At 59.9% G+C, this 23,344-nt stretch overlaps 1 protein-coding gene across 2 annotated transcripts; it reads left to right on the forward strand.

Moving 5' to 3' along the window:
- Positions 1-1,371: 1,371 nt before the first annotated feature.
- Positions 1,372-22,033, forward strand: TCF25 (TCF25 ribosome quality control complex subunit). Of its 2 annotated transcripts, none has more exons than XM_075009033.1 (18): positions 1,372-1,530; positions 3,056-3,235; positions 5,694-5,768; positions 6,123-6,247; positions 7,991-8,056; positions 9,239-9,321; positions 9,920-10,050; positions 11,648-11,747; positions 13,374-13,467; positions 14,045-14,137; positions 15,036-15,141; positions 15,993-16,155; positions 17,193-17,280; positions 17,774-17,932; positions 19,120-19,210; positions 19,743-19,822; positions 20,432-20,504; positions 21,790-22,033. In XM_075009033.1, the coding sequence occupies exons 1-18, from the start codon at positions 1,372-1,374 to the stop codon at positions 21,949-21,951; spliced, it is 2,028 nt and encodes a 675-aa protein (XP_074865134.1). In that variant the 3' UTR covers positions 21,952-22,033. The 2 variants fall into 2 exon arrangements, with proteins under 2 accessions (XP_074865134.1, XP_074865135.1); XM_075009034.1 differs by lacking the exon at positions 1,372-1,530 and adding an exon at positions 2,797-2,929.
- The last annotated feature ends 1,311 nt before the right edge of the window (positions 22,034-23,344 follow it).

Raw genomic sequence — 23,344 nt, forward strand, 5'->3', positions numbered from 1 at the left:
GTTTGCCTCTTCCAATAGGTGCAGGCTGTAGGTGTGGCCCCCAGGAGCCATTGCACCTCGGGGGTCGGGGAGACACGCCTGACAATTAATGTTCTTGCACTGCAGCAGTAGTGAGGCCTTACTGGACTGGGGACCCCATTGAGTGCTGTGCACACAGGAAGGCCTGGTTCCTGCCCCCAAAATTTACAGTCTACGTGGAAACAAGATGCAGTGAATGAAAACAATGAATGGAGCGTGGCAGGGAGGAGGGGCGAATAGGGAGACCAGATTGTCACCTGGGCGAACAATGGCCTTGCCATTGTGGTTACAAAGCACATGAGCACGTTCCACCTCCTACCAGCAATGCCTGCTGGCCCTACAGCCTGACTAAGGGCACTGGGCTTGTGGGCAGCTCTGCAGAAGTGGATCTTGTGGAGGTGGGATCAGAAGAGGCAACAAAGAAGGAAGCAGGAGCTGAGAAGGGGACGTCCAGGGCTGGAGCAGATGGCAGCGGAATGAGGCAACCAGAGACGAGTGCATAATTTTTATCACTATTAATGATGTTTTGTGGCAGTGCCTCAGGCCCAGCCAGGGCCACACGTGACACCCTGTTTGGTAGGCACTGCCCATGGATTGATAGTCCTGCCTTGGACCACTCAAACAGAGGAGTGGAGCGAGGTCAAAGGGGCAGAGGGCTGCGCATCCGAAAGCAGCAGCTCTACCGAGAGCCAGTGCTGCCTGGCTTCCCAGCAGCACCCCCGGCAGCCGCAAAATAGCAGGGTTTGGCTTACTTATAAGAAGCACTCAACTGACACGTGGTTGTTCCTCGCCTTCACTCCTGTGAGGGCCCCGAGTCATGGTGGGTTTAAAGTCCTTTTGGGAGGGGAGTGCGTCGCCGCCGTGCCGTGCCGTGCCATAAGCTGCATGAGCACTGCCAGGGACAAAGGGACCTGGCACACACCAAACGGGTGTGACGGCAATATTCTGTCCATTGCTCGTCCCTCCTGCACGCATCCACGGCTGGGCACCAGTGCCCCCGGTAAGCGGTGAGCGCGGGTAGCCCAGGTGCCGGCAGAGCGCCCAGGGTGCGTATGTTCCTTGGGGGGGGTGCACAGCCGCACACGCCTGGCTGCTCAGAACACTTTATTGTGCCCAAGGGGGAAAGGGGCAGCGGGTCAGGGACACCCTGGGGTGCGGCTCCTCTCCTGCCCCGCGTGCTGCAGCCGGGCGCAGGGCCGGGGAGCCGCTGACGCGCGCTGCGACTTATCTCACGCCTTTCCTCCCGGGCGGAGCGTGAACCAGGGGACTGAAGGGAGAGCGGCGCATGCGCATGCGCGCAGGGCCCCTGCACCGCCTGCCGCGCAGGCGCAGAGCGGAGCGGGCCGGGGCTCCATGTCGCGGCGGGCGCTGCGCAGGCTGCGGGGGGAGCAGCGGGGCCAGGAGCCCCTGGAGCCGGGGGGGCTGCGGCTGGGCCCCGCGGGGGCGGGGGAGGAGCCGGGCCGCGGCAGGAGGGGGCCGGAGCGGGGCGGGGTCAGCAACCTGTTCGAGCTGGTGAGGAGCGGGGGGGCGTCGGTAGGGGCGGGGCTGGGGGGAGGGGTCGGCAGGGACCGGCTGGGACGGTAGGGGTGGGGTGGGGCGGGGCAGGGTCGGGTGGGGGTGGGGCGGAGTGGGGCAGGGCAGAGCAGGGGGTCGGGCGGGGCGGGGCAGAGCAGGGGGTCGGGTGGGGGTTTGGGCAGGGCAGAGCAGAGCAGAGCAGGGCAGAGCAGGGGGTGGGGGGTCGGGTGGGGGTGGGGCGGAGTGGGGCAGGGCAGAGCAGGGGGTCGGGCGGGGCGGGGCAGAGCAGGGGGTCGGGTGGGGGTTTGGGCAGGGCAGAGCAGAGCAGAGCAGGGCAGAGCAGGGGGTGGGGGGTCGGTAGGGGTGGGATGGGGTGGGGCGGGGCAGGGCAGAGCAGGGGGTGGGGGGTCGGGTGGGGGTGGGGCGGAGTGGGGCAGGGCAGAGCAGGGGGTCGGGTGGGGCGGGGCGGGGCAGAGCAGAGCAGGGGGTCGGGTGGGGGTTTGGGCAGGGCAGAGCAGAGCAGAGCAGGGCAGAGCAGGGGGTGGGGGGTCGGTAGGGGTGGGGTGGGGCGGGGCAGGGCAGAGCAGGGGGTCGGGTGGGGGTTTGGGCAGGGCAGAGAAGAGAGTAGGGGGTCGGGTGGGGCGGGGCCGGTAGGGGCAGAGCAGGGGGGAGCAGGAGGAGTTGGCAGGGACCGGGTGGGACGGTAGGGGTGGGGCTGGCCTGGCCTGGCCTGGCCTGGGAGGTCGGTAGGAAGGAAGGAAGTGCCGGGCTGGGCCGGGCTGTAATGCTGCAAGCTGCCCCCACGGGCCAGAGCTGTCCTGGTGCTGGCGGGGGCGGCAGTGGGTGCTGGGCCATCCTGGCTGGCAGGAGCTGGGTCGGGCACCCGCCTTGCTGTGGCAGTGAGGGAGTGTGCCAGCCCTGCCCGCCCTGCCCCGGCCTGTGCCCTACTCTCTGCCCACAGCCGCTTGCCCAGGCCACGCCAGCGGTGCTGGAGTAGGGCAGGTACCACCCGGCTGCACTGTCTTCCCAGCCCGCCACTGATGTGCGTAGGCAGCCGGCCAGGCTGAGCCCCGTGTCTCTGCTCTGGTGTGTATCCTGGTGCTCTGGGAGCCCTGGTCGGGGTCGGACCCCCATTGCATCAGGTGCTGTACAAACACGGCTTCAGTTCCAAAGAGTGGAGTGGGACACGAGAACGGATGGGCCCAGGTGGACAGGAGGCACCAGAAAACGAGGAGGCAGCGCTGGTGCGCAGGGCAGGCTCCAGCCACGGCACACCCACAGCCAGTCTGCTGTCAGATTTCTTGTAGGCTCCTGTTGAATGGCCGGTATTGGCTTCTGCCCTCCCACCCCCCGTCAGGCTGGTGCTGGTGGGGTTTTTCTCTCCCTGTCTGTAGAAGTGAGTTGGTTACAGATCCCTGCTCCCATGTGCAACGTTGTGCTGGTGGGAGCCGATGCAGACTTCGCAAGTATCCATCCCTCTGTTCTCCCCAGATTTCTGAGACTTGTACCCCTGTCGGCATAGATACCCAACGAGGAGTCGGAGGAGGATCTGGGACCCAAAGAGGAGGCAGCAGGTTCCAGACTGAAGGAGCAGGATGGCCCCGGGAGCAGCGAGAAGGCTGAAGCTGAAGAGCCGCAGAGCAATGGGCAGAGAGAAGGTGAAGAGGTTCAGCAGCAGGACCAGACAGTGGCAAAACTGCAGGTACCTGGGAATGTTCAGCAATTAAGGACTGGTCGTTGTTATGGCAAGAGTTCTCGCTCCCTCATCTTACTGGCACCTGGGGCAGCAAGCCTTAAGGGGCTAGTGCATCTGTCCGTGCCCTCTGGGGACCGGAGCTCAACGCCCTGCCTTAGGGAGCAAGAGAAATTGGCAGGTTTGAACCGAGATGCTATTCGTCCACCTCCCCAAAGCACTGTGCACCTGGGCCTGGCTGGCAGCGTGAGGTCTAGGACTGGAATGGCAGGGCATTGCTATGGTGGGAGGAAGGTGCACTGGTAGAGGGTTAGGGTTAGGGTGGAATCTCACCTGCATGGTGGAATACCTGGAGGTGCTAGTGAGCTGGGTATCGCGGTCAGCTGTGAAGAGAAAGTTATGGTAGCAGTTGCACTTCCCTGGTCCGGCACCCTCAGGACCTGAGCAGTCCCGGACCCAGGAATGCCAATGCCCTCTGGACCTGCTCCCAGCTGTCAGCCTCGGATGCTTCTCTGACACCACGAGTGGCCCTTACCAGCCTCCACTCCTTAGGCCCGGCCACAGGACTGTCAGTTTCCTGGCCTGACTGCAGGCAGCCTGCTTCCTGTTCCTGGACCCTGCTCTCCAGCCCTGGGCACCAGCTTCTCACCCTGACTGCGGTTTCCTGGCCCTGGCTACAACAGCCCCACCAGCTTCTCGACTGCTAAAGTGGGGCTGCAGGCCAGCGGCTTCCTTGCTGCCACGGTCTGCCGTTTCCCAGCAGTGCCACAGCCCTGCCGGCTTTCTGGCCATCACACCAGGGCTGCGACTCCCCAGCTTCCTGCCAGCAGCTCCCTGGCTGCTCTCAGTCCCTCTGTTGCCAGCTGTGGCTGCCTGGCCCAGGCTAAAGCTCCCAGCCACTCAGCTGGCCCCAATCCCAGCTGCTGGGGCTGTCTGGTCCAGCAACATCCATGGTTCTGCTGAACCATAAGTGATGTTGGACCAGAGTGTCTCGGGTTTCAGAGGTCCAAGCTGTGCTAAATTCATGCGAAGTGGGCGATGGGGAAAGCCTGGCTAGCATGAAATAGAAGTTATTTTTCTTTTCCCTCCTTTGGACACCAGCCTTAGGTTAGGTCTACACTAGCCTTAGGTTCGATTGTCCGGGGCGCCATTGCACACCTGTGTGAAATGGTGCATTCCAGGCTCAGTGTCAAACCCAGAACTCCTTGCGAGCCGCAAGGATTAAGGAGCGTCAGCAGGAGCCTGTTGACATTCTGCAGTGAAGACAGGGACCGGTGTTGACAGCTGCAAAGTTGATATTTAGGTACACAGTTGGCAGACCTAAAACTGCGTAGCAGCCGTCCACGTTCCCGGTGAGTGTAGAAGTAGCGGTAATTGTTGGTTGTTTACGGGGACGGGTCTGTTGTCTTAGCAAAGAGGCGCATACGCAGAATTCCATAAAGGTTTCAAACAGGCCTGGGGCAGTGCAGGTGAAGAGCTGAATTTCAGGAGGGCTTGACAGGGATGCTGTGTTGTGGGGTGTCTCAGTTTTGGTCTCCGTTGAAGAGAAGTCGGGGGATTAACAGTGTCAGGAGGGAGGTGCAGGTGGAGAACAGCCCGGCTGTGGTGTGCTGTGTGGGAAGCTCGTCAGAGAAGGGGCAAGTGAGTTGAGAGGTTCAGATCATGAAATGTACATGCTCTCTCACAGCTGGCGTCTGCCTGCAGCACGCCTGAGCTGTGGGTACAGCTCCAGACACAGAGAACAATGAGAAGTCTTGTGGCACCTTATAAACTAACAGATATTTTGGAGCGTGAGCTTTCTATAAGGTGCCACAGGGCTTCTTGTTGTTCTCAAAGCTACAGACTAACACGGCGACCTCTCTGATACCTCTCTCCAGACACAGTGTCTGTGTGGAGCCAGTACTTCTGGCCATGAGTCGTTAGGCCTGTGTGCAGGGGGAGAAGACTGCGCCTGTCTGCCTTGTTGTACAATACCAAGTAGCACCATATGGTGCAGTCATTGCACCTGGGCAGAGCGGGGAGTCTGTATTAGTGATGTTTTAGAAACAAACAGGCGCCTGTGGTAATGAGTGTTTTTTGAGGTTCCCGAGTACAAAGGAAGGAACCAACAAAACGAATGTTGATGACTGCTGAGACTTGGGAAAGCAAAGGGAGGTTAAAACAACTTTCTCCAGCCCTAGAGAAACTGCAGTGTTCCTTGTCTGAGCGTGTATCGAATATTCTGTCCCAGAAACTGTTATGCGAACGCTGAGGTTTGCATTTAACCTCTTCGGTCTGGGCATGGACAGTTGACGCACTCTGGGAACTAGGAGGGCAAGAGGTCACAATCTTGTTCCCTGTTTCCCTGACTCCTGGCAGTCTCGGTCAATCCTTGGCAGCTTGTGTCCCTGTTTGAAATGCCATCTCCCCCTTCCTTGCTGATTCCATCCCACGCACTCACTGGCACCTCTTCTGTTTTTCTCCCTAGCCCGTCTCAACTAACAAGCCCCGGAAGAAGAAAAAGAAACGGAAGAACAAGAGAAATGCAGCTGGCGAGGCTCCGGTATGTCTGCATTCGAACTGGGAGTCAGTACCACCCCTGCCTCTCCATGCTTGGGACATGCGGCCTGGACTGCAGTTGTCCATCTCTGTGAAGTGCTTTGGTACCCACGCACAGACAGCACCTAGCAGGGTTGCACTTGCTTACATGGATTTGTCTTCCCGTTTCATAGCCTGCCTGCCCGCCTGTCTGTGTGCAGCTGCAAGTTACTAAATGGGGAACTTTCAAACCAGCATCTTTCCCCTTGATGGTTTTGTGGTTTGGGGGGATCCAATGGGCTCTCACTTTCTGTCCCTTTCCCTTAATTCCTCCCCAAGTCCTTGTAACAGTCATGATGTCTTTGCATGGTGCCGTAAGGAAGACGATGCCCTGGAAGACATTGACAGCCTTCTGGAGAAGATGGAGGATTCCAGCGAGCTGTCCTATGAAACCAAGAGTGGTGTAACCACAGACAATCGGCCTCTGCTCTATGTGGAGCACAGGTAATGTGTCTCCCTGGCGCTTTTCAGGGGCACCCTTTCCTTGCTTGTGGCTTGTAGGTCTTTGATCTTGTGCTATCCCGAGGCAGCGTTGGGAGTCTTGCAATAAAATGCTTCCTCTTGCTATGAGCTGGGACCCTGCATGAAAGGGGCTGCAGCATTGGTAACAGAGGGCAGCCCCTACTCTGCCCACCAATTGCTTCATTTGAAAGGCTGAGTTGTTCGTAATGCTCATGGAGATGCCTCTGAAGAGCTGGGGTAAGGCACCAAATCTGGGCAGGTGATTTATACCTTGCAGCTGCATCCAGACGGGTTTGCGCTTCCTCCTGACAGCACTACTCAGACTATAACAACACTGCACAGCTGTACCGCTAAAGCCTGGCTGCTCTCAGGCGCTCAACGTAGCCACTCACTGTCGGCAGGAAAGAGTTCTCCTTCCGACCAAAGAGAACCTCTTGCATGAAGGGCGGGTGCTTTGTCACAGGAAAGCATCTCTCACCGACAGCTCCGTCCACACCAGCCCTTCTCCTGGCAAAACTTCTGCTGGGCCAGGGATGTCTTTTTCACACCCCCAAGCAGCAAAAGTTTTCCCAGTGAAAGTGCAGTGTGGCCTTAGCCTTGGTGCCTAGCACAGCATGGCCCAGCCTCCGCAGGGGGTCTGTATGGCACTGCTTTTGCTTCCCCCAGCTGGGCCTGCCAGCGGTAAACTTGTCCACGTGTCACCACCACCAATTTGGCTCCATTGCTTTGCTCAACAAACAGCTGAGAAACGAATTGGCCCCGACGGGATTCTGTTGCAGCCCAGATGTACCCACTGTACATGTGCTCAGGCCGAAAAGCTACAGACCCACGAGCGGCGTTCCCTGTAGGCAGGGCACTTGTGTGGCTGCCCAGGAGAGATTCAGGTGCTGCCCAGCGATTAGCAGAGCGCCCGCAGCCAGGGTTTGTGTCTCTGTTGACACTGCGCGTCCATAGGGCATGGTGCGTGTAAAACATGTATTCCGCACATGGGTGGAGAAGGTTAGAGGGAACATTGCCCACAAGTCATGTGAGCCCCTCCCCTCACAGCCCATGTGTAGAAAGCATGATGGTCAAGTTGTCAGCCCCAGATTGTAACCATCAGGGTTTAATCCATCAGCCCAGCCTGTCGCCCTTTCCTGGGCAGAGAGCTAGCCGGAGCAGGCTGGCGGGTTGGTTCTGGGTGTGGCTGGGGTTGCTCAGTCAGCATCCAACATTTCCACGCACCCTGCGAGTGAGTTTGTAATTTAACTCAGGCAGGCCCTGGTAGGTCACGTGTCCTGTCCAGGCGACAGGCTGCCTTGCCCGGGCAGTATCTGCTGTGTGGGTGGATGGCTTCTTCGCGGGTCTGATAATGGCCTGTGCAGAGCAATTAGTTCACAAGTGTAACAGTTGAGAAACTGGGGCCCTTTGTGTTTTTCTGTTTAGGATCAAGCATAAATATCCATAAATCAGCCCTGAACAGAGAACGTCTCTGTTGAGGCGTTAGACTAAGCACACCGGCTGCCTTAGAGGGAGCAGCACTGTGATTCTGTGACTCAGCACATTATTTGAAACGCACCATAGAATAACCGGTTGAAACCCTTGCGTAGTTCCCAGCTCTGGGCATCAGGGCAGGACCAGAAACAGGTGGTGCCAGTGAGGACCCTGGCGTGGAACACTGCTCCAGAAAAGCTTGTTCTGAATTAATTCTTGGTGGTTTCCTCCCTTGTCTCTTAAATTTTCCAGAAACTTGAATCCAGAGACTGAGCTGAAGAGATACTTCGGGGCTCGGGCCGTTCTGGGCGATCAGAGGTGAGACCAGGGTTGCAATATTGCCTGCGTTTGCATCAGCCTCTCTCCATGTCCGGGGCGTTCCAGACTGCGCCCCAACCCCTCTGCTCGGCGGGTGGAGAGGGCGTGCCCAGAAGCGTTTCCGGACTCCCTTGCCTGCAAAGGACCGCGAGGGAGACAGAAGTAATTACTTTGTAAACGTGAAGTGCGACAGGCTTGTGTGGAGCAAGTCAAAACGGCAGCAGATTCATTCTCCTCCCTCGTTAGTCACCTGCTGTTCCGAAGCGCCCTAGCTGCTCTGTATCCCTCGCGGTTTCTTGCTATGCCTCTCATCTTTCTTGTTGGCTTTTGCTACTGTACAACCTCTGTGTGGCTTTTTGGGTTGGGGTCTGAGTGGGCCAGTCCCCGCAGCTGGGCTCACATATCCTTGGGTGCTGCAGACCCCAAGATGCAGTCCAGCTATCTCCTCTGCATGTGCTGTACCTGGGCAGGTCTCGTTATGTCTTTGTCACATGTTGGGCATCGTCCCTGGAAACGAGATGCTGATACCCTGATTCAGAGGGCTTGCACGCAGGGGAGGCCGGAGCAGTACAGAAGAAGTGCAAGCCCAAAGCCATTGCAGTGACAGCTGGAGAGGCTGTTTCTGAAAGGCTCTGGGAAGCAGGGTGCTCATTAAGAAGGAGTGGGAAGGCGGAGAGCGGGTGACTAGTGCGAGGGCAGAGGGAGCGGGCTGGCTGCGTTCCTGGAAAGGTGGTCGGGTGTTCCTTGGCTCTTCCTTGTCACTGGTCCTATACGTGTTTTGTGAGGCCTGGGCTCTGGGGAGCAGGTTGGGCTGGGCTGTTGTCAGAGTGAACAGGCAGTGGGAAGCTGTTCCAGTCCTAGTGGCAGGAGAGGGTCTGTCGGCATGGGAGCTGGGGAAGGGAGCTGGCGAGCAGAGAGGCGAAGAGGCCAAGCCAGGGTGAAAGCTGAGCCTTGACGGGACCCTGCACATGGCAACCATGGTCAAACTACAGCAAAAACCCGCTGGGCAAGGGGAGACCGAGAGGGATTTGATTCATTTCGTAACTTGTGTCAGATCTGCTTGTTCCATGTCCCGGTACTGGAGAGTTGTCATCTGCTTCCCATCCCATGCTTAGCTTCGGTCCTGTTCCACGTGGTGCGTCCAGGGAAGAGAAGCTCTGATGTAGTGTTTGGTTCCCACAGGCCACGGCAGAGGCAGCGTCAGTACGTCCGCAGTACATGGCTGACTGTTCCCAAGGACACCTGGCCACGCTACAGCAAAACAGGCCAGTTCTTCCCTGCTCTCGGGGGAGCTGTCAGGCGCTCTGCCTGGTCCATGGGTGCTCTGAGATTCACGTCTCTTGTTTGCAGCCTGCCTCCACCTCCCAGCGCTGCCAGCACAGCTCTTCCTGGAGCCTGCGGAGAATGCAGCCTGTTTGACAAGCCACCAAGGCCACGCTTGCCCCTGCTGATACAGCAGTTAGTCAGTTTGTCAGTGCAGTGGTGCAGCCCTCCTTCCTCCGGGCAGAGGTCTCCGAGGACTGGCACGTGGGGTCTCGCGTTTTTTCCGAACGTTTTTCCTCCTTGGGGAGGTCTCAGCTGAGCTTGCTTCCTTCCCTTGGCTGCTGTGCCCGCAGATTGGATGGGCGCCTGGGAGGGCAGGCCGCCGGTGTTTTGTGGAAGTGGTGGGCAGGAGGGACTTCCTAGAAGGGGGAAATCCCCTAGATGAGCCCTGCACAAACAGCTAGTTTGAAAACAGGCATATTGGGGTCCCGTTGATGGGCGCCACCTTCCTTCCCAAGTGCTACCAGCTCGTTCTTGGCAGCTGGCGGACACTGCCTCTGTCTCCCTGAGGGCTCACGGGCTGATCCTGTGCACCTTCAGGCATCGCCATGAGGCTGCTGGAGACAAGCCGAGGGGTCCTGCACTTCACATTTGAGCACCATCGAGAGTACCAGCAAGTGCAGTTCAGGTTCCTGGATGCAGTGGAGTCTCTGGACCCAAACAATATCGTGGTATGTTGTAAAAAAGGGACGCCTGGTGCTTTGCCACCAGAGCCATCTACACACCGTCACCTCGAGTGTGGCTGTGTGATGTGAGGACGAAAAGTCCCAGCCTTTGTTTCATTGAGCTGCAGACTAGGACATGTAGCCTCCTGTCTGCCAGCAGCTCGGCACAGGAGGGGTATTACCTGGGGAGATGGGGAATCTCTGTGGCTCACAGCTCTTCACAAGCACAAGTGAGCTCTGCTAGCTGCTGCACATCATGCAGGGGAATTGTGACCCTGGGGGTGCCTGACAAGTTTGCCAGCATGTCCCCGGGCAGAGTTGAGGCCCATGATTAAGCCCCTGGATGGCTCTTCGTTCTAGGTAGCCACTGAGAACTAACCTCCCAAATAAAGCTCTGTTGTCTTGGCTCTTCAGCTGGGAAAGTCAAAAATACTGCGCAGCGTAAAGTGACCTTTAAGGGCAAGGTCTAAAATAACAGACGTTCTGTTTGTAAACTAAATGGCACGGAAGAGAAAAATGTGTAGCCTTTTCCCGGTATGTTAGCAGAACAGTCTGTGCATTGAAGTTTTACTGTGTGTGTCCAAGTTAATTATAGCCGATAACGCCATTTATAGCACGCAGTAACAAGCTTATAGTAGAATTGTTCTGGGCCCCAGTGCAGTGTAATGGAAACATGTTTTCTCTGGAACCCCTGCCCTAGAAGAGCACAAACACATGCCTTAGGAGATGTGTTTTAAAGGGGCCATTGTCTGGTAAATAAGGTCTCTTCTGACTCCCTAAAGGATCCTTGTTTCCACCCCCTTTTGCTTTCCTGTCCTCTGGTCATGGTTGCTGAGTTTGTTCTCCTGAGCTTGACAACTCTACTTATTAACCAGCCACAGGGATCGCTGCAAAGGTGCAGTGCACGTCTTCCCCAAGCGTGCTTCAGCTGAGCGCCAGACAGCTGGGTTGGGTCAGCCCAGGCTTCCCCATGTCGTATCGCAGAGCTGGACTGACCTCCCATGTACCATGTTCTGGTCCTCTTACAGGACCTCTGGTCCCATCCCCCCTGCCCCTTGCTCAGTGCTGGCATGTGTCTGTCCTACCGCTTTCTTCTCTTCTCTCTCTTGAGCTGAGTCCAGGTGAAATGTTACATGGCTGGGGGGTTCCTAATGCCGAGCAGTCTGTGTGCCTGGGACGATGGCGGTGCCTGCAGGCCCCTAGGCAGCGTGTCTAACCCGATTCCGTAGAGCACAAACGCGTGAATAGGGGAGCGCCGGGGTTCCCAGCAGTGGTGTCGCTGGCTTGCATGGGAGAACCTTTCAGTAGCTAGTGGTCGGGGCAGTTTCTCCCATCAGACTTGGCCTGTCCGCAGGGGTTGCCCCACGCCTGCTCGGAAGTGCCAGCACCGAGCGCTGGGTTATGGGTTAGGATGTGATCCCATAACCTTCACCCGCAGGAGCATGGCCGGTTGTCTCATGCTCGCTTCCCCCCGCCCTCTGCACAGGGTTTCCCACTCTGCCGGTCTCGCGGTTTATGACTCCCCAGGGCCCCAGGCAAAAAGAAGCGCTGTTGTGTGTCAGAGCCTAGTCAAACCCACCCCGCTGCTCCTGTCTTCCCGTAGCTTCTGCTCCAGATGAACCCGTACCACGTGGATTCGCTGCTGCAGCTCAGCGAGGTGTGTCGAATGCAGGAGGATCAGGAGATGGCTCGAGACCTTGTAGGTGAGAACTGGGAGCGAGGAACAAAACCAGTCGGGGGCAGGTGGCATGGGACTGCACTGCCGCGTGCCTGGGCAGCCCTTGTGGTCAGCGTCGCCCCTGGTGAGAGGGGCTCTCCCAGCTCCGCATCTCCGTGGTGTCCGGTCACTCATACCAAGGTGGAAGGGATTTACAGATTTGTGAGCCAGCTCCCAAGCCCCTCTGGGGCTATGACTTCCAGTCTCTCCTTGTCTCCTAAGCTCGGGCAGTTCTTCCCAGAGGGTGGGTGAACACTCGGCCCTGTGTCAGCCAGGCAGTGAGCTGTTTGCTGGGGAGGGAGGGAGGGAATTCAGGGCATCCTGCCGTATCCCAGTGTGAGAGCAGGTCGATCAGACACAGTGTAGGAAATAGCCTCTGAGCTCTGCTGCGTAATGACCATGGCTTCCAACCCGCTCGGGGCTGTGCAGCAAGCCAGGGTGAGAATCCGCAACTCACCAGCTGGTCGCTCAGTTACGTCCCACGTGGTTGCAGCTGCATCATCAGGCGGTTTGGTGGGTGCTGGTCAGTAGGAGGAGTAGGGTTTGGCCAGACCTTTGGGGATGGCAGAGGGGGGATAGGGGCTCCTGGAGGACCCGCCTCCCCCAGAATGCTCGGTGGTGGGGGGATGATAGACATAAAATACATCTGCTGAATGGTTGGGGGGTCCAGAGCCTTTGCAAAGCCCCTGGGTGTGGCCAGAAGCTAGGGGACCTTATGGGTTGAGCCCTGGGAAAGCATGTGTGCGCTTGTAGCAAGTGTCTGGAGGCTGAGTGCCAGTTCTGAGCCCTTCTGTAGGGATGCAGGGGTCTTCCATTCAGCCGTGCTAGGCTCAGTGGGCTAAGACCCTGCAGGGGAGTCAGGGTCCCTGCTGAGTTGTGTCCCCATGGGCTGAACACTGGGGCAGCCGCCCAGCGGACTAGCAGAGCGCCCACAGCGCCGGCCTGTCTTTCTGTAGGCACAACTTGCCTCCCGTCGATGGGAGCGGGGAGCAGCGAAGCTCTGAGAAGGGACGCTCTCGCCAGCTGTCAGTCAGGGTGTGAATGTGGTGCTGAGAGCCAGTCAGGGCTGGGGCCTCTTTGGGGATGCTCCAGTCCCCGCCTTGTGGACAAGAGAGCTGGGTGTTATCACAGACCTGAAACACACAGATAATGGCTCTCTCTCATCGATGGGGCCGTCACTGGAGAGTGGGAACAACAGGGAGGTCAGCACTGGCTTGCTGCTGATTGGGCGGTATCGCTTGGGGTGATACCAGGCCCGCGCGTGGGACAGAATCTCTGGCTCCTCATGCTAAGGTAGCCATCCCTGAGCCCTGGCCTCCTGCTGCCGGATTTGTGCCACCCAGGCCATAGTGTGGGGGAGGAGAGCTCACCTGCAGTCCTCCGTACGGCAGAGATTCAGCCAGGGCCACGGGGGTTCTGCTTGGCTCTCACCTTCAGAGGAACTCAGCCTTTTGGGTCTCTGCTGAGACTCCTTGCTCGGAGCCACAGCCAGCAAGACCCGTGGGGCCCCAAGTCGCCATTTGCCGGGGTGTCCGAGTGCTGCCTTTCGCTGCCAGGCGGGGGGATGGGGTGAGGTGTGGCCAGGCCCCTCATTGTGCCATGTTCTGTGCAGAGCGAGCGCTGTACAGCCTGGAGTGCGCATTTCACCCTGTGTTCAGTCTCACCAGTGGAACCTGCAGGCTGGATTATCGGAGACCTGAGAACAGGTGGGGGCTCTCCCACCCTCTCGCTCTTGTCGGGGTGCTGGGGCGGAATGAGACCGGGCGGAGGGTCTCAGTTAGTGCCTAGTGAATCGGATCCACAGCTTCTGCCGCTGCGCAGGGACTGGTCGGTCGGGACGCAGCAGAAACCGCTGGTGGCTCAGTGCTGCCCACCCGGGGCTGCCGGCAGTTCACCAGCGTCTGTAACCGGGGAGCCAGGAGTCGCACGTGGCAGCCACTGGGGTGGAGGGGCCTGTCGTCAGCCTGGGCCCTGCAATTAGAGTGGAATGCCACACTCCCTCTCCCATCTTCCATATCCCCTGGCCCAGCTCTGGGGGCACAGCCAGAGGCTGTGCGGGGCTCCCTCGGCTCAGGCAGAAACACGGACCAGTCCTGCAAAGAGGAGCCAGCACCTGGCTGTCCACAGTCCTGCCTGGGTGGTCCTCAGCTGGAGCCAGAGGGTTGAATGCTGACGGGGGAGCAGTCCTTGGCACACCGGGCAGAGGGGCCAGGTCCACAGTATTCCCCTTTCCAGACGTACAGAGTCTTGTATGTTTCAACCTTTCCACTTTGGCCCCTGCAGAGCTTTCTACCTGTCTCTCTTCAAACACATGGTCTTCCTGGAGAAGAGAGGCTGTCCCCGCACAGCCCTGGAGTTCTGCAAACTGATCCTAAGGTGAGGGGCAGGTCTGGGGCAGGGTCCCCTTGGGGAGTGTGCGCGGAATGTGGATGGCGTCCGTCTTGAGCTGAGGCTGAGATTTCTGGTTGCCCACGGAGCGCAGGCTCTGATCACCACTTGGGGGCCTTTATCTGCACCAGGCTTGTCAAAAATTGCCCACCATTGCAAGTCCAGCCATGCTGAAAGGCCCTGGTGCAGACTGGTGTAGCCTGAGCGATTGGGATGGACCAGGGATCTGGCAGAAGGGAATCTCCCTGCTCTGCTGCCTTGGACAACATGCAAAGGAGCTGGGCTAGCCCAGGCACGGCCATGGAGTTAGGGCAGGCCATGCTGACGCTCTGTCCGGGGGCCCTGCTGATCAGGTCGAGGTGGGGCTTTGCACATGGGACCCGCGCACGCCCCCCACACACACGTTGGGTGTCACGGGGTCCAGGAGCCAGAGATCAGGGCTGGGTCTGATGGCTGCCCTGCACCGCCTTCGCGCTCTGCGGGGCGGTCGGCACGCTTGGCTGTTCCATGGCTCTCAGGCTGTTGGCCTGTGATTGTCTAACCTGACGTCCTCTGCGCTGGCAGGCAGGAGGTCCCTGAATCACTCCCTGCGTCGGGTGCAGTATCCTGCACCCAGGAGCAGCGCTGCCTGCGTAAGCTGTCAGGGCGCTCTCGGGCTGGTCGTGGGAGACCCTGACCTCAGCCTTTTGCAGGGAAGCTGGGCTCCGTGCCTGGACTTTTCACTGTGGCCAGCTGGGACGGCTCCTGTACAGTCTCTCAGTTCCCTCCAGGCCCATAGACGTGGGCTCGGAGCTGTGCTGCCCAGCCTGGTGCTCTGCGTCTCAACCAGGCAAGTAGCTGTGCCAGGAGCGCTCGTAACCCTGCTCTTCTGGTTCGCCCCTCCTAGCCTGGACCCGGAGAATGACCCGCTGTGTGTGCTGCTGCTCGTGGATTGGCTGTGCCTCCGAGCTAGGGAGTACGCCTTCCTGGCACGCCTGTTCCAGGAGTGGGAGGTGAGGCAGCAGCAGGTGTGATGGGGTTCAGGGGTCCCCCTGCACTGCACCCCGTCCGCTGGCAGGAGAGACTCTCACTCAGCAGGTACAACAGCAGGTTTATTAGGCAACAGATGCCCAGTTTCTCACAGAAGCATCAGTACAGCTGCCAGAGACAGTCCTTCCAACCCGTCCTGGGGAGAAGGCCCCGAGGGGTGCCCCTCTGGGGTGTAGCTTTCCCCTCCTCAGGCTGGCTGCCTTCCAGCTCTCTCTCCCCCTAGCCTCTAACTGCCGCCCCCGATTCAAAACGCAGCTCAGCTCCTCCCTCCTCTTTGTTCAGGGCAGAGGTGTTACCTGCCAGTTGTAGCCCCAGGGTCATCCTTAGCCCCTGGGAGCTGCTCTGCTTGCCTCTCACATCCAGCCTGAGTCTCGCACATGCACTTCCCCCCCTCCATCACACAGGCTCTCCAGGCAGGAGGCGAGTGGGAACTGGACAAGCACCGATTCCTAGGGCTGCATACTCTTCGGTGACCTGTCTCTGTGAGCACAGGGCTGAGAAGGGAGGGCGGTGCGCTGACGGGGGGCGTGGGCCAGGGCCTTGTACCAGCAGAACTGCAGGCACGGGCTGTCTGAGCTGTTTGCGTGGGACATACCGTGAGGTACTGTGCTTGGCTCTCGAGCCAGGTGTCCTGAGTGTTGTGCCAGCAGCATGCGAGTTGGTCCATTGTACGGATGCGCACGCTGAGGCACAGAGCAGGCAATAATTCCCTGGAGGTCTCACAGTGAGTGGGGATCCCCAGGAGCGTCACTTAGCAGCCCTGAGACAGGCACCAGTGTTACCATCTCAGGGGGCGTTTGTCTTCTATCCTCAGGGTCACCGGAACTTGTCCCAGCTCCCAAACTTCGCCTTCTCGGTGCCGCTGGCGTATTTCTTTCTGAGCCAGCAGGACGCTGAGCTCTCGGAAGCAGAGCTAAGCCAAGCGCGGGAGCGAGCTGCCCACCTTCTGCAGAACGCGCTGATCATGTTCCCAGGTGGTAAGTGTAGCAGCAAACCCACCTGACGTGGGTTTTGGATTCACCCCCCAGCACAGCAGCCAGGGTCTCCGTGCCCAAGGGCAAGGTTGGCGCTCCTGCGGGGGTGGGCTGAGGGGTCACCCCAGCACAGAGGCGTGTGTGGCTCTCGGGCGCCAGGCCAGCTGCAGTTCAGCACCATCACCCAGGCCTTTGGTCTGGGGTGGTGGTGGCGGCTCCTGGCTGAGGGGGAACTGGCCATGTACAGCGCGTGGGAGTGGGGGGCAATGTTCTGCACCCTCGGCCTGTAACTGGTTAGAAAGGGGTGAGGAACTACCCGGGTTCCCTCCCACCCCCCCATGCTATGCCCTCCTGTCCTGCCCAGGCCTCAGTGCCTCTACCCCAGGGGTAAGCTCACACCTCGCACCTGCCCAGGCTGGGGCGGAGACCCTGAGTCATCGCAGGCAATGCTTTGATCCGGACGTCCTCCTCCGAGGCAGCGTCATGCTGCTGTCGCTGTCCATTTCACCCACCTGCTCAGAGCTGAGCCGAGCCGCATGGCACGGCACCTCTGGGACATGGCTGCCCGAACGGCTTGGCCTTTCCAGGCAGGACTAGCCAACGCTCTCTGAACCAAGGGGCTCATCTGGGCTGGCCCTGGGCCTGGGCCTGGCCCTGCCCCTGCCCCGGCCTTCCTGCTGCTGGTCAGGAGGAGGAGAATAAGCCCTGCGTTTGCGTTCAGGGGCCGGCAGTGTTACCCACCCGACACTACCTGATTCCTTCGGACGGTCCCTGAGCAGCCTCTGCTCAGCTCTGGGCAGCGAGGCTGAACAAAGGACCCCTTGAAGGGTTTGGCGCCCGCAGTGTGAACAGAGGGCCCGTTTCTGCCGGCCGTGGGCTACAGAGTCCTCGGCGCTAACGTTGGCAGCTGTTGTCTTCTCCGTCCGGCGCCCCAGGGAGACCTGCTCTTCCCAGCTGGCCTTTGTCCCGCCCCAGCAGCACTCTGCAGCCCCTTGGCCCTGGCTGGTGTGCTGAAGGCAACCGCTGGCTTTCTCTTGCAGCTCTCATGCTGTTGCTGGATCACTGCAGCGTGCAGCCAGACTCCATGGTTGCCTCGCATTCTTTTTTTGGACTCCAAGCTCAGCTAAGGTACGGGCTCCCCGAGCTTTCCAACGGGGCGAATCAAAGCTTTGCCTTGCAGCGCTCCAGGGTTTCTCAGCTCGCTCTGCATCCAAGCAGTCCTTCGGAGTGCCTGCCTGTCCCGGCAGGGCGGGGAAGAGTGCGGTCTGCACCTGTGCAGCAGGCTGAGCTGGAGCTGTATGAGAGGATGCTCAGTAGAAACCCCCAGTTCGGTATTCGGTATGGGTAGCCCAGCAGTTCGTCTCTGGCCTTGTGAGCGCTGGTGCAGCTGCAGCAGAGAAGAGTGGGTGCATGGGAGTGGCACCGGCTGTCTCCTCCTGGGGCTTGTCTGGCTCTGGTGTTATCTCCCTACCTGGATCTCAGAGGCAGTTTCTCACCTCCTCCCTGTCTGAGAACAACCCTACAAGACAGAATAAGTTGGTGGAGGCTGGGGAGAGGGCAGCTGTGCGAATCTGAGACGGGGGCCCCAGGGCCTGCTGTTATAACACACTGTCCCCCACAGCCAGCCTCCTGCCTTGAACCAGCTGGTCTGCCTGTACGTAGGAAGAACTCACTCCCTGTGGAAGGAGCCCGCCGTCATGGCGTGGCTGGAAACCAACGTCCATGAAGTGTTGCGCAGAGTGGAGGCGAGGGAGGCGGTGGTGGAGGAGGCTGCACAGAAGTGAGTACCCGGGGCTGGGGCAGATCCTGCTTCCCCAGCAGAGACCCAGAAGCGCAGATGTTAGAGCCGGAGGCCCCGAGAGGCTCTGATGAGGGTAGCGAGGTCCAGACGAAGGGGCCTTGTTGGACTTGGGCCCCGTCGCAGGTATTCCCCTGCTGGGTGCAGTCTGGCACATAGGACCGCGTAGCGCAGTCAGCCTGGACTCAGCCGTGCCAGTGATGTGCTGCTGGAAAGGCTGTGCCCTGCACCCCTCACTCTGCGCCGGGCTGGAGATCGGCGCCCCAGGATCTGAGCCTGAGAACTTCCTTCAGCTGCTCCTTCAGGGAGTCAACGGTGGTTCTGTCCCCTCGGGAGCACCCGAGGGGAACCGCCGCATGCAGCCAAGCCCCGAACAGCCACATCTAGGCCCTTTGCAGTTGTTCTGATCCGGTCGTGTCTGGGTGCTGGACAGGCCCTGCCCTGCCCGCGCCACCTACAAGCCCCAGCGGAGGCAGGGTGCGAAGGGGTGGTGGACAGGCAGAGTGAGCAGCGCGGGGCAGTAAATGGCCTCGAGGCTCCCCGGTGTGGGAGGGGTTAGTTAAAGAGCTCACCGCCTAGGTCCTGTTGCCCCAGGGTTAGCAGCACTGCCCGTCTGGGGCAGAGATGGCCGCACCTTGGCCCCATTTTAGGCTCTTGGCCCAGTGCGGCTGCTCCTAGTGGCAGGAGACTCTTTGGGGCCGGGACGGCGAGGTCTCCGTGGTGATACAGGGGCCAGCAGGGGGGTGAGCCGAGAGCTCTGGTTCTAGCTTGGTGGTGGTCCCGTGATTTGCTTTCCCCACTCCGACCTGGCTGTGCGACGGGCCTTGAAATGAACCCGAGGAGCAGGCGGGTTCCCTGGGCACGTAGGCAGCCCCCTGCGGGACGGAGAACAAGCAGGCGGCTGGGGAAGCGCTGGCCTTGCCCGCTGCTGAGGGCAGGGTTGGTGGGCTGGGCTGTCTGTGGTAGGGATTGGCTCGCCAGCTCTGCAGGGTGCAGGGAGGGAAAGGCTGGGGCTGGTCAGTGCTGGAGAACCCCCCCACCTCCCTGGGCGCCCGGCCGTGCTCGCAGCGACACGTGTGACCACAGGTGGCTGGGACGAAGCGGGACTGGGGACGAAACCTTGGTGGCGCCGCGTGCTGGGTCGGTGACGCTCTTCCCTCTGTCCTCAGGCGGGAGGTGCGGTACCAGAGCGCGCCCAGGAACATCTATCGCCACGTCCTTCTCTCGGAGCTGAAGGAAGCCACGGCAGCACTGCCCCTGGTGAGTAACAGTGGGGCATTGTGTCCCCTGCTGGCCGCGTCTGTCACGTCCCTCACCCCTTCGGTCTCTACAGCTGCCTACCCCAGAAGGAGCAAGGCCGTTGCAGGTGCCCCAGAGAAGCCCTCCTCTGGGAGCAGGGCAGCCCGGTGTGCCAGGCAGAGCCCTGTGGCAGGAAGGGAGGAAGCCAAGCCGGAAGGAGGTCCCAGGCCTAATAATGTCACAAGCTAAGAGCAGCGGACATGCCTCCGCACGCATTCCCTGCAGAGTGCATCCCTCCCCGGGGCACCAGGGCTGGGCCAGGGTGTCTGGCAGCCATCACCTAGGGTCTTGGAACCCGCACCAGCCGCCACAACAGGGCTGCTGTGAGTGTCTTCACGTTACAAAGGGCTCTGTCCCAGCAGCCCTGGACGGTCCAGGCTCAAGCAGCAACCTTCCCGCCACACGGCGTGGCCCTGCAGCTCCTGCAGGCAGGCAGGCAGGAGATGTTAGCACTGCTTTGGCACCACTCTGATTTTTGTCCCTCTTTTGGAAGGAGGTGACAGCTCAGCCCGTCATGGGCTTTGACCCTCTGCCTCCTCTGGACTCCATCATCTCCTATACAAGACCAGAAAGGTACTGCTCTGCCTGGGGCTGTCTGCATAGCACAGCTGGTGGCTTTGGGGGGTGCCCAGGCGCGCAGCAGGTGGATGCTAACTAAACATTCTCAGGGCTTGGCGTTCAATCTTTCCCTCCTTCAGTGTGACCCGCAGCGCCCAGTAATCTGTATGACCCGGCCAGCGAGCACTGGCCTTGTGGGGGGGTGGTCTCTGCCTGTGGGTCGCTCTGAGACAGTCTGTGGAACCCCGCAGGGCAAGCACAGCTTCAGAGCACCCCTTGGCAGCAGCAGCCTCTCTGAATGAGGTGGGAATCGCCTGTAGGCTGGCTGGGCTGGATGCTGCCCTGGCAGGCCGGTCAGCATCCAGGCTGTTCTGTTGAGCATCGTGTGCCTGGCAGAGGTGTGAGGAGCTCTGGTGCAACCTGCCTGCCCATGGAAATGCTCCCGCCTCAAGTAGAGGGGGCGAGAGACCCCCCGCCAGAGTGAATCTCAGCGCTGTGCTCCAGTCGCCCCACCATGGTGCTCATGGCAAACCTTTGCATTGCTGAGGAACAAAGCGAGCTGGGGTGAGTCCAGTCCTGTGCCCTTTGTTCCCTGACTGGGGTGTGTGGCATTGCCTTTCGCAGGACGAATCGTCCCTCCAACGAAAGCACTTTATCGCTCTTCTTCCGATCGCTGCTGCCAAATTTCACCCTCCAGGTACGTGGGTGACCGTAGAGTTACTGCACGCTGCAGTTCTACACCTGCCCTTCCTGCACAGCAGTCTGTGCGTGCCAGCAACCCAGAGCACCTCACACTGGCGGCTGTGGGTGTAACGGCCACAGTCGGAGTTCTACACTGCGGAAGGGGGAGGGTTGTGCCCTGGGAAAGGACGTGTCCTCAGATCCAAAGCCTTTTCATGTCTGCCTTTAATGTCTTGTGCCCGTGAGATCTGAGGGCCCCATTTGGGCTGTCTGCCTGCAGGCGGGTGAGACTCCTCCTTTCCGCCAGTGCGGTAGCGCGGTCTCGTTCCTGCAGCCGGGGCAGAGTATTTGAAAGAGAATCACGTGAAGACAAACCACTTCCCTCCACCCAGGAAGCTGGGGAGTGCTAGTCGCGAGGTCGTGTTAGCAGCAGACGCGCCATCCAGTCAGAGAAACGAGGTGGCCGAGGCACTGCTCATGTGGGCATTCTGGCTGCAGGGTTCGTGCGTGGCACTAATTCGGTAGGACAGCTGAGGTTTTTGAAGAGCTTTGCTGGTGTGCAGAGCTGTACCTGGCTGCCTCCCCTTGGATGCTGAGCTGATGGCAGAGCACAGCTGTATGCTGAGCCCTGCATTTTCAAACATGTAGCTTTGTATTAGAAGCTGCAGAGACCAGTCTTGGTGGGAGCTGTTCATTGGCCCGGCTGGGTGTTGGTCCCGCCATATCATACCCCTGCAGCTGGGCAAGACGACAGCTCCTCCTATGAAGCTGGGCTGGGCCTTTTTAACCACTGTGTGATTAAGCCAGCTGAAGGAATTTTGCACCCTGGTTTGTGCTGATCTGACTCAGGCAGTGAGTTTATAATGGCCAGTTTTGCTCCCTTACCCGTAGCAGCTGCTGACGTATGATTTTATAACACTTCCTCAGTGCTGCACAGCCGTTCCAGAGCACACCTCACGTTTGTTCTTCCCTTGCTTAGATGAGGAAACTGAGGCACACAGCAGGGAAGTGACAGTCACTCAGACATGGAAGCCGCATCTCCTGATGCACTCCACATCCGCTTTCCCTGAGTGGCCCAGAATCCTGGCACTCTTTCTCCAGAGCTGCTCAGGCAGTGAGTGCTTTGTGGCACTCTTAGATCAAGTCCCTCCCTGGTCTCAGAGCCCGGAGCAGTCTGGGAGCTGAATGCCCTGACCCGACCCGTGGGGTTAAGGGCCTCGCCGACGGAGAGGCGCTGCCATTGGGAGCGGTTCAGCGCTGGGCTCCCCTGTGCTCACGACCTGCCTGGCGCCGTGTTGCAGGGGGAAGTCAGACAGGACGGACGTGATGAGGCTGGAGCTGGGCGAGATCTGAACCAGGGTGTGAACAGGCTGATGGCAGCCATGCGGGACATGCTGGCGAATATCCAGTTCCAGGAGCCGCCGCAGGACGAGAACCCCGATGGAGATGCCGACTGGGACTGAGCTCCCCTGCCCCACCCGGTGCTGTGTTGTTGCCCTCCTGCATGTGCTGCAGCGGAATAAAGTCACCGAGCAGAGAGGCCGGGCCTGGTTTCAGTTCTGCTTCTTCCCATGGGGGTTACAGGCTGCAGCTGAGCAGCGGGTTTTCAAAGCTCCCTCGGGTCTCTCCGGAGCTTCCAGCCGCTGGCAGTGGAGTCCTTGGGGTGCTGCTTGCGGGGCGAGGCCGAGTCAACACCACTGAGTCTGGTGCAGGCCTGGCAGGCGGTGTGTCCCCCCCTCCTGCCCACCTTGCGTAACACCCAGCCCTTGAAGAGGGCAGCAGCCATCCATGGCTTGCGAGCGCTCAGGGCAACTGCCAGGCCCCGCTCTCTCTTCCCTGCCCCGCAGTGGGCACTGTTTGAGGAGGAGCCTGTCGGCAGGGCAAAGTCTGGCAGCCTCTGCAGCTGGAGGCGAAAGCACCCACTGCTGGGAGCCAGCTCCCGAAGCTCAGTGGCCCAGAGCAGTGCCTCCCCTTCGAGGGGACCCAGGACACTCCTGTGACAGCTCGGTGGCTCCAGTGCTGCCCCTCCACACACCCTGGTGCAGGCAGGAGCAGTGGCTGCTGTGCCTGGGTTGGGAGGATGGGGCTGGCTTTTCATCCGTCGCCGAGCTCCCGAGCGTGACTTTAAAATGGGTCAGGGCAGAGCACCGTGGAGGGCAGGAATCCTAGTCTGGCCCGTGATGGTGGAGATCCAGGATGCCCGAAGAGGCCGTCTGCCCCTGCGGGTAAGGAAAAAAAGCCTTCCCTGTCCCCCTGCTCCGCTTTCATCTGTGCGCTGCTTCACCCCGGGCGCTGCAGTGCCTGCTGGGGACAGGCTGCGTCCAGCTAATGGGACTCATGTGAGCAGCTGTTGTGCTTTGAGTCGCACAGAGGGAATTAAAATTCCACTGTGTAACAAAGTTAGAGCTTTGGCGTGGCGTTTTAACTCTTGTCCTGCCGGGAGCCCGCCAAAGGGCCTGGCCCCCGACCAGGGACTGCAGCCGCTGTGCATTCCTCTGCTCACGTGTCCCCTGCTCCTGCAGGGAAGGGTCACGCTGGAAAGCGGGCACCCTCAGGAGCAGCCCAGGCCAATGGCGCATGTGAGCTGCAGCGTAACCCGGCATTAGAGTAAAGGGTGTGATGACCCACCCTTGGCGTCCCCCCTTCGCACCTTTTTGGCGGGTACCAGGCGCCTCCCTCGGTGAGCCCCCCTGCCCCCGGACTGGCAGCCAAACTTAGTTTGAGAGAAATGCTCTGGAGCAAACCGGCGTGCCCTGGCCGTTCACGCACCCATGGGGCACGCTGGAGCGGGGACGCCGCAGCCAGGCCTTCCCTGGCCGCACAGCCTCGTGAGCGTGTCCTACCCAGGGCTCCACC

This window comes from Carettochelys insculpta, chromosome 14 (genome assembly GCF_033958435.1).
Source record: "Carettochelys insculpta isolate YL-2023 chromosome 14, ASM3395843v1, whole genome shotgun sequence".
In the NCBI taxonomy this organism is placed as follows: domain Eukaryota; kingdom Metazoa; phylum Chordata; order Testudines; family Carettochelyidae; genus Carettochelys; species Carettochelys insculpta.